Here is a 16,177-nt window from a genome sequence, read left to right on the forward strand (position 1 = left end):
TATTCTTAAAAAAACATGTTCTCAGGGCTAGGATTTAATAAAATTCATTAAGGACATTTTCTTTATTGTAGATACAAACATATAACAGATAAATCTTAACACATTTTTAAGTAAACAGTACAGTATTGTTAACGATAAGCACAATGTACAACACATCTTTAGATCTTTTTAATCTTGGATGGCTGACATTTATACACATAGAACAGCAGGTTCCCGTTTCTCTATCCCTCTAGCCCCTGGCAACCACTGAAATTCTACTTTTTGTTTCTGTGAGCTTGATTACTTTAGATACCTCATATAAGTGGAGTCATGTAGTATTTATCCTTCTGTGACTATTTTGTTTCGCATACTATCTTCATGGCTCATCCATGTTGTTGTATATGACAGGATTTATTATTGAATAATGTTCCATTGTATATTTGTGAGGTTTTCTTTATGTACTCATCTGTTGATGGACATTTAGGTTTTTTCCTACCTCTTGGCTGTTGTGAATAATGCTGCAATAAATATGAGACTGCAAATACCTCTTTGATATCCTGATTTCAAATTTTATGAGTAAATACCTAGAAGTGGGATTGCTGGGTTGTATGGTAGTTCTATTTTTGCTTATTTGAGGGACCCCCATACTATTTACCATTTTACATTTCCACGAACAGTGCACAAGGTTTGCAGTTTCTTCATATCCTTCCTAATACTTATTTTCTGTTATTTTTTAAAAACAGGTGTTTTAGGTTCACAGAAAAGTTGAGAAAAAGATACATAAATTTCCCATTTACCCCCTGTCCCCACACATGCATAACCTCTCACATTATCAACATTTCCCCACCAGAATGGTACATTAGTTATAATTGATGAATCTGCACTGACACATCATAATTGCCCCCAATTCATAGTTTACCTTTGTTTTCACTCTTGGTGTTGCACATTTTATGGGTTTAGATCATAATGACATGTATCCATCATTATAGTATCAGAGTATTTTCACTACCCTAAAAATCCTCTATGCTCTGCCTATTCATCTCTCTTCCCAGCCCCTGATAACCATTGAACTTTTTACGCTCTCCATAGTTTTGCCTTTTCCTGAATGACGTATAGTTAGAAACACACTGTGTAGAGTTTTCAGATTGACTTTATTGACTTACTAATGTGCACTTAAGGTTTCTCCATGTCCATGTCTTTTCATAGCTTCATTGCTTTATAGCTTATTTCTGTATGGTGCTGAATAATATTCCATTGTGTAAATGTACCAGTTTATTTATCCATTCACCTATCGAAGGACATCTGGTTGCTTCCAAGCTTTGGTAGTTATGAATGAAGGTGCTATAAACATCCTTGTGCAGGTTTTTGTGTAGACATAAGTTTTCATCTCCTTTGGATAAATATCAAGGAGTGAGAGGGTTGGATTGTAAGGTAAGAGTATGTTTACTCTTGTAAGAAACCACTAAACTGTTCCAGTGTGGCTGTACCGTTTTTCCTTCCCACTAAAGATGATTGAGTGTTATGTTGCACCACCTCCTCACCAGCATTTGGTGTTGGCAGCGTTCCAGATTGTGGCCATTTTAGTAAGTGTGTAGTGGTATCTCATTGTTTAAGTTTCCGTGTCCGTGATGATGTATGATGTGGAGCATCTTTTTGTTTGCTCATTTGCCATCTGTATATCTTTTGATGAGATGTCAGTTAAGGTCTTTGCTCATGTTTAAATTGGTTGTTTGTTTTCTTATTGTTGAATTTTAAGAGTTATTTGTATATTTTGGATAATAGTCCTTTACCAGATGTCATTTGTTTGCTTGCAGTTTTTTGATAATGACCACTTTTACAAGTGTGAGGTGGTGGCTCATTTTGTTTTTGATTTGCATTTCTCTGATAATAAGTGATGTTGAGCATCTTTTCATAACCTTTTGGCCATTTTGTCTGTCCTTTTTATTTTTTTTAGGCTATGCCTTGCGACATGTGGGATCTTCGTTCCTCAACCAGGGATCAAACCCATGCCCCCTGTATTGGGAGCGCAGAGTCTTAACCACTGAACCACCAGGGAAAGACCCTTGTAGATCTTCTTTGCAAAAATGTCTATTTAACTCACTCCAGTATTCTTGCCTGGAGAATCCCATGGACAGAGGAACCTGGCAGGCTACAGCCCATGGGGTCGCAAGAGTCGGACATGACTTAGCGACTTAACAACAATTTATTTTTTAATCAGGTTGTTTTCTTGCTATTGAGTTGTAGGTGTTTCTTATATATTTTGAATGTTAGCCTCTTATCAGATACATGGATGGTTCACAAACATTTTTTCCCCCTATTTCATAGGCTACCTTTTCTTTTTTTTTGGCCACAACTTGAGGCATGTAGCATCCTAGCTCCTCAGGGATCAAACTGGGTCCCCTGCAGTAGAAGCATGGAGTTTTAACCACTAGACCATCAGGGAGGTGCCCTGCCTTTTCATTTTGTTTGTCATTTCTTTGCTGTGCATACAGTTTTTAGTTTGATGGTCCACTTGTCTGCTTTTGCTTTTATTGTCTGTGCTTTTGGTGTCACATCCAAGAAATCATTGCCAAGACCAATGTCATGAAGCTTTCTCCCTGTTTTTTCTAGGGGTTTAACAGTTTCAGGTCTTATTTTTATGTATTTGATCTATTTTGAGTTGATTTTTGTGTATGATGTAAGAAATAGCCAATTTCATTCTTTTGTATATGACTATCCATAATGCTGTTGAACATCTAACGAATTTTTCAGTTCAGTAGTTATGTTCTTTAGCGCCGGAATTTGTTTGGTTCTTTTAAAATTTTCTGTCCTTTTCTTAAAATTCTCATTCTCTTTATGCATCATTTTCCTGAACTCACTGAGCATCTCTATGATGGTTATTTTAAATTCGTTGTCAGATAATCCATATACCTCTAATTCTTTAGGATCAGCTTCTGAAGACAAGTTTTGTTCCTTTTATTAGACCAATTTTACCTGTTTCTTTATGGTCCTTGTAGTTTTGTGTTGGTATCTTTGCATTTGAGAAAACACTTTTATCCCAGGCTTTATGGACTGCTTCAGTGCAGGGGAAGGCCTTTACCAATCAGCTTGGCTATAGATTCTGAGAGCCTCTCAAATTTTACTCTGGATGTGTCTTCTCTGGCCTAATGTGTAGATTCCAGATTAGAGGGAGTTTCTCCAAGCTTTCCCTCTCTTGCATCCTCTGGTGTCCATCTGTTGTACCCCAGGGTCCTCTGAAGCAGCAGCACGTCACCCAGCTTTTTTTTGTTCTTAGTGGCTCCCAGGCAGCTAGAGTATGCTGGGTACCGTCAGCGCCCCGAGTCAGGCTAGACAGAAACCAGTCTGTCAGGTAGTGCCCCTCCCCCAAAGCTGGAATACTGGGCACATGCTCTAGTTTTCTCTTTCTCCCTGGAGGGAGAGATTGCCAAGCTGTTGGGCACCTCCCTGACCCCCCCAACCTGCCTCGCTGCCCCCGCCCCCGGAAGAACGTTAGATGTATATATAGTCCAGTCCTCTCTTTCCCTTCTCAGAGAGAATTTGGAAATTGGGAATTGCCTTCCAGCCATGCGGTGCTGTGCCAGGAGTAGGGACTTTGGTGAAAGAGCATCATGTATTTTCCTAGGAGCTTTAATGCAGCTGGTTTAGTTCTTGCCTGGGGTGCAGGAGCCTCTTAACTGTTTCTGAATTTCTCATAAAGGGAATTGTGGATGTGTATTGTTGACTTGTGTTTTTGTGGGAGGAAGGAAGGCCTGGGACCTCCTATTTTGCCATCTTGCTGAGCCACTCCCATCAAGGACATTCTTAAGTGAAACTGGCTTTTGTTTGTGTGAATGATCGTGAGAGATGTAATGAAATAATTTGGTGACATCTTACATGAGACTGACTTTATTCTTTGATTTAAAAAAATTTTTTTTTAATTCTTCTTGATTGTGAAGAATTCAGTGAGACAGTTTGATGCTACTACCCTGATGAATGCTAAGGTGCCAGCAGTCTCACCTTCCTTTGCTTTTGAATTATTAGTGCAAATGTCAGTACAGTAAGAAGGGAAATGCAGTCTTAGTACTATTATGAATATAGCTTTGACCTTGCAGAATGCCAGAAAGTGTCTTGGGGATCAGGGGTTTGTGAACCACACTATCAGAACTGCTGCTTTATCCAGTTATAACTTTTTTTCATACTCCTAATTTTTAAAGTTTTAAAAAAATAGTGAATGGTTATTGAATTTTGTCAAATGTCATTTATGCATAAAAAGACATAGAAAACTAAGAATAGAAACTTTCTGAACTATTTTGTGATTTTAAAAGTTTAATGTGGTAAATTAATTTGAACCAACTTTGTGTATTTGGGATAAACCCATGTTAACCTTGATGTATTTCAGTATTTTTCAATTTATATATCTGTACATATTTAATGGAGCTTCCCAAGTGTCTCAGTGGCAAAGAATGCACCTGCCAATGTAGGAGACATAAGAGAAGCAGGTCGATCCCTGAGTCGGGAAGATCCCCTGGAATAGGAGATGGCAACCTGCTCCAGTATTCTTGCCTGGGAAGTTCCATAGACAGAGGAGCCTGGCAGGCTCCAGTCCATGGGGATTCTCCAGGCAAGAATACTGGAGTGGGTTGCCATGCCCTCCTCCAGGGGATCTTCCCAGCCCAGGGATCAAACTCAGGTCTTCTGCATTGCAGGTGGATTCTTTACCATCTGAGCCACGAGGGAAGTGCATACATTGCAATAGATGTACTTCTTAAGCCTTTTTATCCTGAGGGTCCCCCACCATCTTTTATTTTCCCTTGTAATATATTTGTTGAAGAGACTGGGCCATTGTCCTGTAGAGTTTCCCACAGTTTGTATTTAAGCTTTGCTCCCCCTCCTCAAAGACAACTTCATACGTGGTGGTGTATTCTTGTATTAGGATCAGGAGGCACATAATATCTGATTGCGTCTTAGGATGTGAACAGCCATTGATAGATGCCTAGATCCTTGAATTTATTAAGGACTTAAAATTGGTGCTGTTCTATCATACCTTTGTTAGCTGAAATACTAACAGAGGCATTTCTTATCAACTGTTGGTTTGTATACAAATTTTCATTCTTTTATTTACCTATTTTCATTCAAAATAATGTATTGATTCATTAGCATTTTCCAATTATGGTTTTTAGGTTATTTTATTTAAATTATAAATGTGTAATTTAAATTAAAATGTGTAATACATTTCCAGATGTTTTTAGTTGATAGAATTTGCTGTATAAGGATTATCTGTGTTAGAAGTAGAAATTAATACAGATTATTTGTTTTATTCTAGTTTACATTTATGCCGGATCCTCAGTGAAAATAAAAGCCACGATAGTTCAACTTACAGAGGTAAGACTTTTAAAAGTATCATAGCTATAAGATTTGGCTTGGTCAAAATTAATAAAATACCGTTTTCCATTAAATTTTATAAATAGAAGAGTTAGCATGGAAAGAGAAACTAATTCTGATCTTGTTTGTGCTAGGAAACTTGCAGAAACTGAGGTTCAGTGTTTTTACTAAAGCTGGTTATGTTTAGGTGGTATCTGGGGATCTTGTTAAAGGCAGTTGTCATGGAAAACATTACAAGCAAAGGAGTTGTTTATGACTGCATATCTCAAATATGATTTATTAAGAAAAGTGTTATGCAATTACACTGAATGTAAATTTTTAGTTATTTTAATTTTAGAGAATTTGCTGTTTAATTTTTTTGAATTTAAAATTAGATATATGGATTCAGAAAAGGAGGGGCAAAAACAAAAGCAATGATGCCCAGTAATTTAAACCATTTTCATATATAGCTTTCACTGGGGGTAGAATCAATGACATTTTTTTTTCCAATCTGGAAAAATAATTTATAATCAATATTCTATTTTAAATAAGTTATTAGATAATTTTCTGTAAATGTTTACTTTTATCAAAATTTAAATAATTTAATAATTATTAAACATTAATATTTAATAATTCAATATTAATATGAAAATATATACTTTTTGAAGAACATTTGGATTTTTGAGTAGAAAGCATTTTCAAATGAATGAATGAACCATTTTTCTTTCTGTCATTTGGGTAAGACTTGTTAACACTCCTTGCTCAATCCCCAAAGTTATTTTACAGTCATCCTGCTTTTAAAATTTCAGATCATTCATAAAGATTTTTGAGGTTGTTAATATAATGCCGTTTTTTAATAAGTCAGTTGACTGTCAGAAGAGTAAGACTAAAAAAAGAGTCCTTTTAAAAAGCATTGGATACTTTTCCCCCTCCTCATGTTTGAAACAAGTTTCTAACTTCTCAGTTAACTTGTATCTTGTTTGTGTTTGAAACCTTAAGTGGATAAAAAAAAAAAATTCTCAGAGAAACTATAAATAGCATAACAGGGTGGTTACTCTTAACGGTTTTAAATGGAACTATTTAGATCTTTAATAACTATCAGACTTTTGTTAATTTGCATGGTTGTTCTGATTCACGCATGAAACTCAAATTAGTAGGGGTGTGGCCTCATTGGCTCAATTGTGGGGCTTCTCTGGGCTTCCCTGGTGGCTCAGAGGTTAAAGCGTCTGCCTGCAATGTGGGAGACCTGAATTCGATCCCTGGGTTGGGAAGACTCCCCTGGAGAAGGAAATGGCAACCCACTCCAGTACTCTTGCCTGGAAAATCCCATGGACCGAGGAGCCTGGTAGGCCATGGGGTCTCAAAGAGTTGGACACGACTCAGCGACTTCACTTTCACTTTCTCTTTCTTGCTCTTGCCTACTTGCAGGGAACTGAATGTCATTTGTTTAGAATGTCCTTTGTATATCTCAGGGGGATTGACTTTGTGTATCGTTCCTTCTGCCTTTTCTCTTTTTGCCTCTCTCTCCAAATTGATTTCATTTCAGGAAGGCAGTTTCCCTTGCACATGCTGCTGCTTTTATAAGTTCTTTTTATAAGTTCCCTCCCCCCCCATAAAATAACATAGTAAGGATGGCTGATGAACATGAGCATTCCTAGTGATATTTGACATAACTAGTGGCTAAAATGCTCATATTTCACAAAAAATGTCTAGACTCTCTAGAAATCCCTTTTACTTGTGGCTGTTCTTGAAGCTGCTTTTTCTGAAATGTTAGCATTTATTCTTTTCTGTATAATTATAAGGGTTGTAAATTTTCCTCCCCATGGTAAATCTAAAGTTTTTCAATTTTAGTGTAGATTTAGCAGGGTTTTGTGGACTAGCCTTGATAGTCTCTAAGACATCACTTACTGACTGTTTCTGTGGATAAAATACAACAGGAGTTCCTAGCCATTTAAATGGGCATTTAAATGACATGTGAATTGGGAACTGTCTTTGCTACTTTGTGGATTACATTGTGATTGTTTTGGTGTCAGTGTCAGCAAAATGACCTGGGCCATTTGTTCTCTATTTTAATCTCCTTTGATTAAGGTTAGAATTCCCTCAGCCCCTGTGAGCCCATATTCTTGTGGGAATTTAGTTTATGATGCTCAGCTGTTTTGTTCTTCAGTGAGTGATTGCTTTTTAAAAAATCTTAGTTATGTGGATAATTTCAAATGAATATTATTTGTAACAAAAGCATTTTATTAATGGAAATTGAAAGCATCAAAATGACCTCATATTCCAACCATAGTAACAGATTTTTCCTTTGCATTTTAGTTTTTATGAATTTATTATAAGCATAATGAAGGCATATTTGTGAGAAAGGTAGAATATATTTAATGAATCCTTCATAAAGAATTGGGATAATCTGGCTATATTTCTTTTGTGAATAATTTAGTGGACAAATTAATTTCATTATAAAATACTATTTTCATTGTTTAAGGGGAGATTGATACAAGTTTTGATTTCTATTATGTTCCTTTTTGTGGCCAGTAGTAGACCAAAGGAGATTTTTAAGTATTTGATTTCTTTTAAACATTTTTTTATTTTTATGGCTGAGCTGAATGGCTTGTGGGATCTCAGTTCCCTGAACAGTAATTGAACCCAGGCCATGGCAGTGAAAGCACAGAGTCCTAACCACTAGCTGCTGCTGCTAAGTCGCTTCAGTCATGTCCAACTCTGCGCGACTCCACAGACGGCAGCCCACCAGGCTCCCCCGTCCCTGGGATTCTCCAGGCAAGAACACTGGAGTGGGTTGCCATTGCCTTCTCCGAGGCATGAAAGTGAAAAGTGAAAGTGAAGTCGCTCAGTCGTGTCCGACTCTTAGCGACCCCATGGACTGCAGCCTTCCAGGCTCCTCCGCCCATGGGATTTTCCAGGCAAGAGTATTGGAGTGGGTTGCCATTGCTGTTATGAGGGTTATAATCTTGTGAGAGAGCAATCGGCCTGGGCAACACTCGGAGCCACCAGCGCTGACACTGCATCAACCGCTATTACTGAAACCTTAGGCAAAACTAGGGGGCGCAAGTAACAAGAGAAACAACTTGTTTACATTCCAGTATCTCAAAGTAGCTCCCGAGGAGACACTTATTTCAAAGGGCGAAATAGAAACTTTACGGTTGGAAAACATGGCAGACTTCTCCCCTAACCACTAGACCACCAGGAAACTCCTAAATATTTGATTTCTTAACTTGCTATGTTGCCCTGAAAGATTTTTTGATTTTCTTCAAAAGGGGGTTATAAATTGACTTTGTTTTACATTAATGTTTTTAGAGTTACTTGTTTTCTTACTTTTAAAGAGAGGAAGAAGGTAAAGATTTTAGTGTTTGGGACTAAAGAAAAAGGTAGCTGGAAGGATATGTTCACCTGACCATTAACTTCTACCTCCTCCCAAAACTCCTCCAGGAAAGGGCTAATTGTGAATGAGACAACTGTACTTGTGGTTGATAATTCTCACAGGACTGCTGTTTTTTTGGTCTGTATGTACATATGTAATTATGATCATCCCTTAGTATCTACAGGGAATTGATTCCAGGAGCCCCCTCGAATAGCAAAATCCGAGTATCCTCAAGTCCCTTATATAAAATTGCATAGTACAGTGAATAAAGTCAGTCCTTCATATTCATGGGTACAGAATTTGTGGATACAGAGGGCTGAATATATTTTAGTTTGAATTCTGATGGAAATATAGGAAAAATTGAGGTTTAGGTTTGGGAAGAAATTTCTCTGACAGGGTATGGGTTTTATATTTACTGTTATTCCTTATCTGTTTGTTGTCAGTGTAGCCCTGAGATTGAATTAACTATAATCTGAATGTAGTTAGAAAAATCTGCAAAATCTCTTGGTGAGAAGAATGGTTAATTTATATTCATTTGCTGGAGTTCTACACAGTCCTTAAAAATAATTTTGTAGACTTTGGTACTAGGAGGAAATACTTTTACAAGTGTTTTTCGGGGAATCAGAGTACCAAATGATGTGAACTCTGAATGCAAGTATGTAAAATATGTAGACATATAGAAAAGGATTGGAAGGAAGTGCTCAAGCAATAGTTATGTTACAGTAGTGCAGTCAGTTCAGTTCAGTTCAGTCACTCAGTCGTGTCTGACTCTTTGCGACCCCATGAACCGCAGCATGCCTTTTTCTACTCTTTAAGTATTGTGTTTTTGTGAAAATAAAAGGAAAAAAATCTGCTAGAGAAAAGCGTTAGAAATATATTTTTCTTAATCATTATTGGTGTTTATAATCTGAGAAGTAGGAAATACATAGGTCTTCCCTTAGAGGGCTGTCTTTCATGTTCAAGAGATTGTGTCCTTATACTCTTTCTTTTATGTTTGACAGATTTCCAGCAAGCTCTTTATGAATTATCATACCATGTCATTAAAGGAAATCTAAAGCATGAACAGGCATCTAATGTTCTTAGTGACATTAGTGTAAGTATGCATATGTTTTTTAAATTTTATAATTGTTACATTTTTTTTTTGCCTTTGATACAAGGGATCCTGAAGTATAACTTGTGTTTTATTTTATTCAAAATGGTAAGCCATTGTTGCTGGACAGTAATATAGGTATTTTAATCTTTTTCTGTGGCTCTGAGTAGAGCAGAAAATATTAGGTAAGCTGGGAGGGCAAAAACATCTATAAAAATATTGGTTAGAATGTTCTCTCAATATTAACATAAGAAGACATTTTCTTTTGTTTGTGGTTATATTTAGATATTAAATATATTTTAAAAGCTGAGGATGAAATTATTTTAAAATGAAGTTGTATGATTCTAACTTAATGCTAATTTTCATGTTTGCTTTAGAAAATAATAGAAAATAATAACTAGATTTTTTCCCTCACCTTTCAGTGGCTATTTAAAGGTGAGAAAAAAAACTTTGTTTCACTCTTTTGTTTAGTAGGCTTCCCCGGTGGCTCAGATGGTAAAGAAATTGCCTGCAATGCAGGAGACCTGAGTAGGAGATTCCCTGGAAAAGGGAATGGCAACCCTCTCCAGTATTCTTTCCTGGAGAATTCCATGGACAGAGGAACCTGGCAGGATACAGTCCATGGGGTCACAAAGAGTCAGATACGACTGAGCCACTAACACATATTTTTACACTTGTATAAATAAAGGTACATGTCCAGTTGAGAACAGCTTTCATAATAAGTATTTTTGAGGTGGTACCTGGAGTTTCTTGATACCTGTATGAATTTCTGTAGGCTTTAAATGTCTGTAGCCTTTAGCTTTGTATGATTTTTCTGCTTCCCCAAGGATAGTCTTAAGGAATTTCTGTGTTTAGTTGTTGTGATTTTTTCCCCCCATCATGTTGAGATGTATTTGAGCAGTAGAGGTTCAGTATGAGTTTCTCTTTTACCCCTAAATTGTCTCTATCTGATTAGTTCATGTAGGAGTACTCTATTTCTTCAATAAGTGATATTCTGTGTTTGAAAACTCTTGTCTTGCTCTATTATTTTGGAGCACTTTCATTCAAGTAGATATAGCCAGATTTCATAGCCCTTAAGAAAAGACTAATGTCTGATTGGCAATTAAGGTCATTTCATTCTGTAAATTGGGCATGAGTATAGGGTTTATTGTGCTAATGGAATCTGATTCTAATACTCTTCCCACTTATTGAGAGTGAATAGTCCAAATGAACTTAATGTGTTTCATTCTTACGTAGCCTCCCTTTCTTTGAGTGCTTAGTAATATATATATACTTCTGCAGCTGGATCCTTTGTCATGGCTAGATTCTCATAGTCCCATATTGCACTCTCCCTTATCTTAGCCACAGAAACATATCTTGTGTCTCTTACAGCTGCCAGGTTTTTCTTTAGAATTATATTTCTTTCCTTTACTCTCTGAAAATAGGCTAATTTTAGTGTTGCTATAGTGCCAGCAAACTAATTGCAGTAATTGAACAGTGATCCTTACTAATGAAAAATGGCTCTAAAACTGGGCATGGGAGTGTGAAGTCAGGAGACAAATCTATTATAAATGTTGGATCCGTTTCTCCAAAGTATGCAAACATCAGTGCATAAAGAAAATATAGATTTTTGGTAGTTATTTTCATCTTCAGAGAATCTTGAGTTATGAGACAACTGCTTGTACTTATTGTATTTTTCAGATTTCTGTTCTGAATACTATGATTTTTGCTTAGGTCAATGTTGACTCAGGTATGAGCACAGCATTTAAAGTTTTAGATGAAACATGTACCATTTCAAACAATCTTACTTTAGATAGGTGTAAGGTACTCCAAATTCCAGTGGTTTCTGACATGAAACTTCATTGGAAAAATGTTACTCGTTTGTGTTTTTTATTATTTCCTGAGGTGCTTGTTTAAGGTTCATTTTTTTTTAACTTAAGTTATTTCATGGTAGACATTTAAACAGGTTTTCTAACCATTATCTCCCTGTTTTAATTTTCTCTGTGTTATGAAATTTGAAGAATTTTATTTGTCAACATAGTGGTATTAGGGTTTCGTTTTTAAGTTTTACTGAAGAGTGTTATTGTGAACCCATAATACTTGCTAGTGTGCTATTCTAGTATTTACTGTGAATAATTATATATTTTTTTAATTAGGAATTTCGTGAGGATATGCCCTCCATTCTTGCTGATGTATTCTGCATATTAGGTAGGTATTAATAAGCCTGTATTAATTTCACTTATAAATAGCCTTTATTTCACTTGTAAAAGGTGTTTGGAAAATTAATGTTCTTTGTTAAATAAAATATTTTTTTAAGCTAAGGATTTTACAGATGTTTCTACAAATCTAGATTATATTTTTTTACTTTATAGAGAATATAGTATTGCAAGTCAAATGTGAGTTTAATCACTATATTTAAATAGTTCTACTTTATAATTTAAATGGTTTGAATTTTTCCAAATGTATCTTTGTATAAAATTGAGCTAAGTTAAGTCATTTCAGGTTTAAAAATCCAGGTTTTCTGAAGTTAGTCTGAATTATTCAGATTTTAGTAACCACCTAATTAATATTATTCAATGTGGGTTATCAGTGAATGTCAGAATATCAAATTTAGGACACTCAAGAGATAATTACTTTGCTATTGTACTCTTTTGATTTTTAATTTTAGGAAGAGTAAGAGGAGCCAAAGTAATCAAAAATACTTTTGTTTTGAGGATAAGAAACCAGCTTTGGAAATAAAACTTCTCTCTTTGTCCAGAATAAATAAGAATTCATGCAAGATCCCTGGAGAAGGGATAGGCTACCCATTCCAGTATTCTTGGGCTTCCCTGGTGGCTCAGCTGGTAAAGAATCCACCTGCAATGTGGGAGACCTGGGTTCAATCCCTGGGTTGGGAAGATTCCCTGGAGAAGGGAAAGGCTACCCACTCCAGTATTCTGGCCTGGAGAATTCCATGGACTGTACAGTCCATTGGGTCGCAAAGAGTCAGAGACGACTGAGTGACTTTCATTTTCACATGCAAGATAAGAATGGAATTTCTTTGACTTGGAACAAAAGGTAGTATCCCTCCATGGGAAGCATGGATTTGAAAAATAATGTATATTACAAATATATTACTCTGATTTTAAATCTGAATTAAAGTATCTGAGCACAGTTTTCCACATCAGTTTTAAACTTTCTGTAACTTTGATCTGTTAGAAAACATTACCAGACATTATAATATTCACTTTAAAATAAGACTTATTCTCTGAGAGTTTTTCAGGCTGGAATGAATTACTTTACTTTAGCTCATTAATCTTAACTCTTAGAATGAGATAGGTTACTTAATTTGTCTTACTGAGAATCTGGAATTCGATTGCAACAAATCTAAATGCCTGGTCCTTGATCCTTCATGATGTTTAAGATTTTATAACATCAGTAATATTGTGAATAGGTCAAAATGTATGTGGACTGTGAGTGATAAATGAAAAGAGCAGACAATTGATTGGATGACAGTATGTCCCCTTTCTGTTTTGTTTTCCCTGGCGTGATTATTAATTGTGTGTTCTGTCAAACTTAAAACTCCTGATTTAGATGATAAAGTATTTGTCTTTGCTATCTATTGAATTGATTGATTTTAATTTTTAGAGCAGGCGCTAAATATATTATATTACAAATAAATACAACATAAGTCAAGTTTCAATTTAAAATATTGTTTTTACTATAAGGAGAAAAGGAAAGATATACCCATTTGAATGCAGAGTTCCAAAGAATAGCAAAGAGAGATAAGAAAGCCTTCCTCCGTGATCAGTGCAGAGAAATAGAGGAAAACAATAGAATGGGAAAGACTAGAGATCTCTTCAAAAAAATTAGAGATACCAAGGGAACATTTCATGCAAAGATGGGCTCAATAAAGAAACAGTATGGACCTAACAGAAGCAGAAGATATTAAGAAGAGGTGGCAAGAATACACAGAAGAACTATATAGAAAGATCTTAATGACCCAGATAACCACGATGTTGTGATCACTCACCTAGAGTCAGACATCCTGGAGTGCAAAGTCAAGTGGGCCTTAGGAAGCATCACTATGAACAAAGCTAGTGGAGGTGATGGAATTGTAGCTGAGCTGTTTCAAATCCTGAAAGATGATGCTGTGAAAGTGCTGCACTCAAACTCAATATGCCAACAAATTTGGGGAACTCAGCAATGGCCACAGGACTGGAAAAGGTCAGTTTTCATTCCAATCCCAAAGAAAGGCAATGTCAAAGAATGTTCAAACTGCCTCACAATTGCACTCATCTCATGTGTTAGCAAAGTAATGCTGAAAATTCTCCAAGCAAGGCTTCAACACATGTGAACCGGGAACTTCCAGATGTTCAAGCTGGATTTACAGAAGGCAGAGGAACCAGAGATCAACTTCCTAACATCCGTTGGATCATAGAAAAAGCAAGAGAGTTCCAGAAAAACAGCTGCTTTATTGACTATGCCAAAGCCTTTGACTGTGGATCACAACAAACTGGAAAATTCTTCAAGAGATGGGAATACCAGACTACCTTATCTGCTTTCTGAGAAATCTGCAGGTCAAGAACTAACAGAACCAGACATGGAACAATGGACTGGTTCCAAATTGCGAAAGGAGTAGGTCAAGGCTGTATATTGTCACTCTGTTTATTTAACTTATATGCAGAGTACATCATGAGAAATGCCAGGCTGGATGAAGCACAAGCTGGAATCAAGATTGCCGGGAGAAATATCAATAACCTCAGATACGCAGATGATACCACCCTTGTGGCAGAAAGTGAAGAGGAACTGAGAGCCTCTTGATGAAAGTAAAAGAGAGTGAAAAAGCTGGCTTAAAACTCAACATTCAAAAAACAAAGATTATGGCATCCGGCCCCATCACTTCATGACAAATAGATGGGGAAACAATGAAAACAGTGACAGATTTTATTTTGGGGGGCTCCAAAATCACTGCAGATGGTGATTGCAGCCATGAAGTTAAAAGATGTTTGCTCCTTGGAAGAAAAGTTATGACCAACCTAGACAGCATATTAAAAGGCAGAGACATTACTTTGCCGACAAAGGTCCGTCTAGTCAAAGCTATGGTTTTTCCAGTAGTCATGTATGGATGTGAGAGTTGGACCATAAAGAAAGCTGAGCGCTGAAGAATTGATGCTTTTGAACTGTGGTGTTGGAGAAGACTCTTGAGAGTCCCTTGGACTGCAAGGAGATCCAACCAGTCCATCCTAAAAGAAATCAGTCCTGAATATTCGTTGGAAGGACTGATGTTGAAGCTGAAAAACTCCAATACTTTGGCCACCTGACGTGAAGAACTGACTTATTAGAAAAGACTCTGATGCTAGAAAAGATTGAAGGCAGGAGGAGAAGGGGACGATAGAGGATGAGATGGTTGGATGGCATCACTGACTTGATGGACATGAGTTTGAGCAAACTCCGGGAGTTGGTGATGTACAGGGAAGCCTGGCGTATTGCAGTCCATGGAGTTGCAAAGAGCTGGACACGACTGAGCAACTGAACTGAACTGATATGTTTATAAGTCTGAAAGAATGATTTGTAGATATCATTTTGTGGAAGCTGTTAGTTCTTGATAGTGTCAGAAATACATTTTTGTCTTTCTCTGGGTAATCAGTTATCAGTTTATCAGTAAAGTTCTAGTAATTTGTTTTTTTATTGACTTATTAGGATATATTTTCCCTTCATAGTTGTGTAATAATAAGAATGATTGTTACAAGTCATTGCTTTTTACTAGTAACATGAATTCATGAAGATGGTGTTTGGTTGCTCTTGGGAAATTTCTTTTAGCCTATCCAGTCCATTTTTACAAGCAAGATTAGGATGGCAAACTTGGAAAGAGAATTTCCCACACCTGCCCCCCTCACTCACCCACTCCTACCCTTGGCAGAAAAAAAAATGATCCCAGGGTGACCCCAGACCAAGATAGGGGAATAGGAGTAAGAATGTGAGCTATCTCTAATGATAATGATCATGATAATTATAATGATTATAACAGTAATAATAATATAGGTGCCATTTTGGACCATCTTCTATATGTTCAGAAAACATTTTTAATGTTTTCTGTAAGGGAGGTTTATGGATCAGAAAATTGAAGCTTAGGAAAGGAATTTCGCAAGGCCACACAACTAGTAAGGCAGAATTTGAACCTGGGTCTTTTTTGGTTCTAGAGTCCATGATCTTTTTACTGCATCATGTTGTCTTTCTAATATTTTGACAATTATAAGGGAAATCAGTGCTGTACTCTCCTGGTTGAGATAGCATTTTCCTTTAAAAGACTGATCATGTAAGGGTGAGCAGGCCTGAGAGGTATTAATATATTAACCCAAAAGGAAAGTGTGGTGTAACTTGATGCACTGTTGGGACCTCTGAGCTGGGTTGGTGATTGGTAATAGTGGGCC

The 16,177-nt window shown here is 36.5% G+C and overlaps 1 protein-coding gene across 1 annotated transcript in view; it reads left to right on the forward strand.

The window, feature by feature from the left end:
• THOC2 (THO complex subunit 2) overlaps positions 1 to 16,177 on the forward strand; it is a 115,872-nt gene that overhangs the window by 9,637 nt on the left and 90,058 nt on the right. Inside the window, exons 2-4 of the mRNA XM_052662974.1 lie at positions 5,282 to 5,340; positions 9,697 to 9,788; positions 11,921 to 11,972. Coding sequence (XP_052518934.1) covers positions 5,282 to 5,340; positions 9,697 to 9,788; positions 11,921 to 11,972 — 203 coding nt within the window. The remainder of the gene's footprint in view (positions 1 to 5,281; positions 5,341 to 9,696; positions 9,789 to 11,920; positions 11,973 to 16,177) is intronic.

This window comes from Budorcas taxicolor, chromosome X (genome assembly GCF_023091745.1).
Source record: "Budorcas taxicolor isolate Tak-1 chromosome X, Takin1.1, whole genome shotgun sequence".
Taxonomy (NCBI): domain Eukaryota; kingdom Metazoa; phylum Chordata; class Mammalia; order Artiodactyla; family Bovidae; genus Budorcas; species Budorcas taxicolor.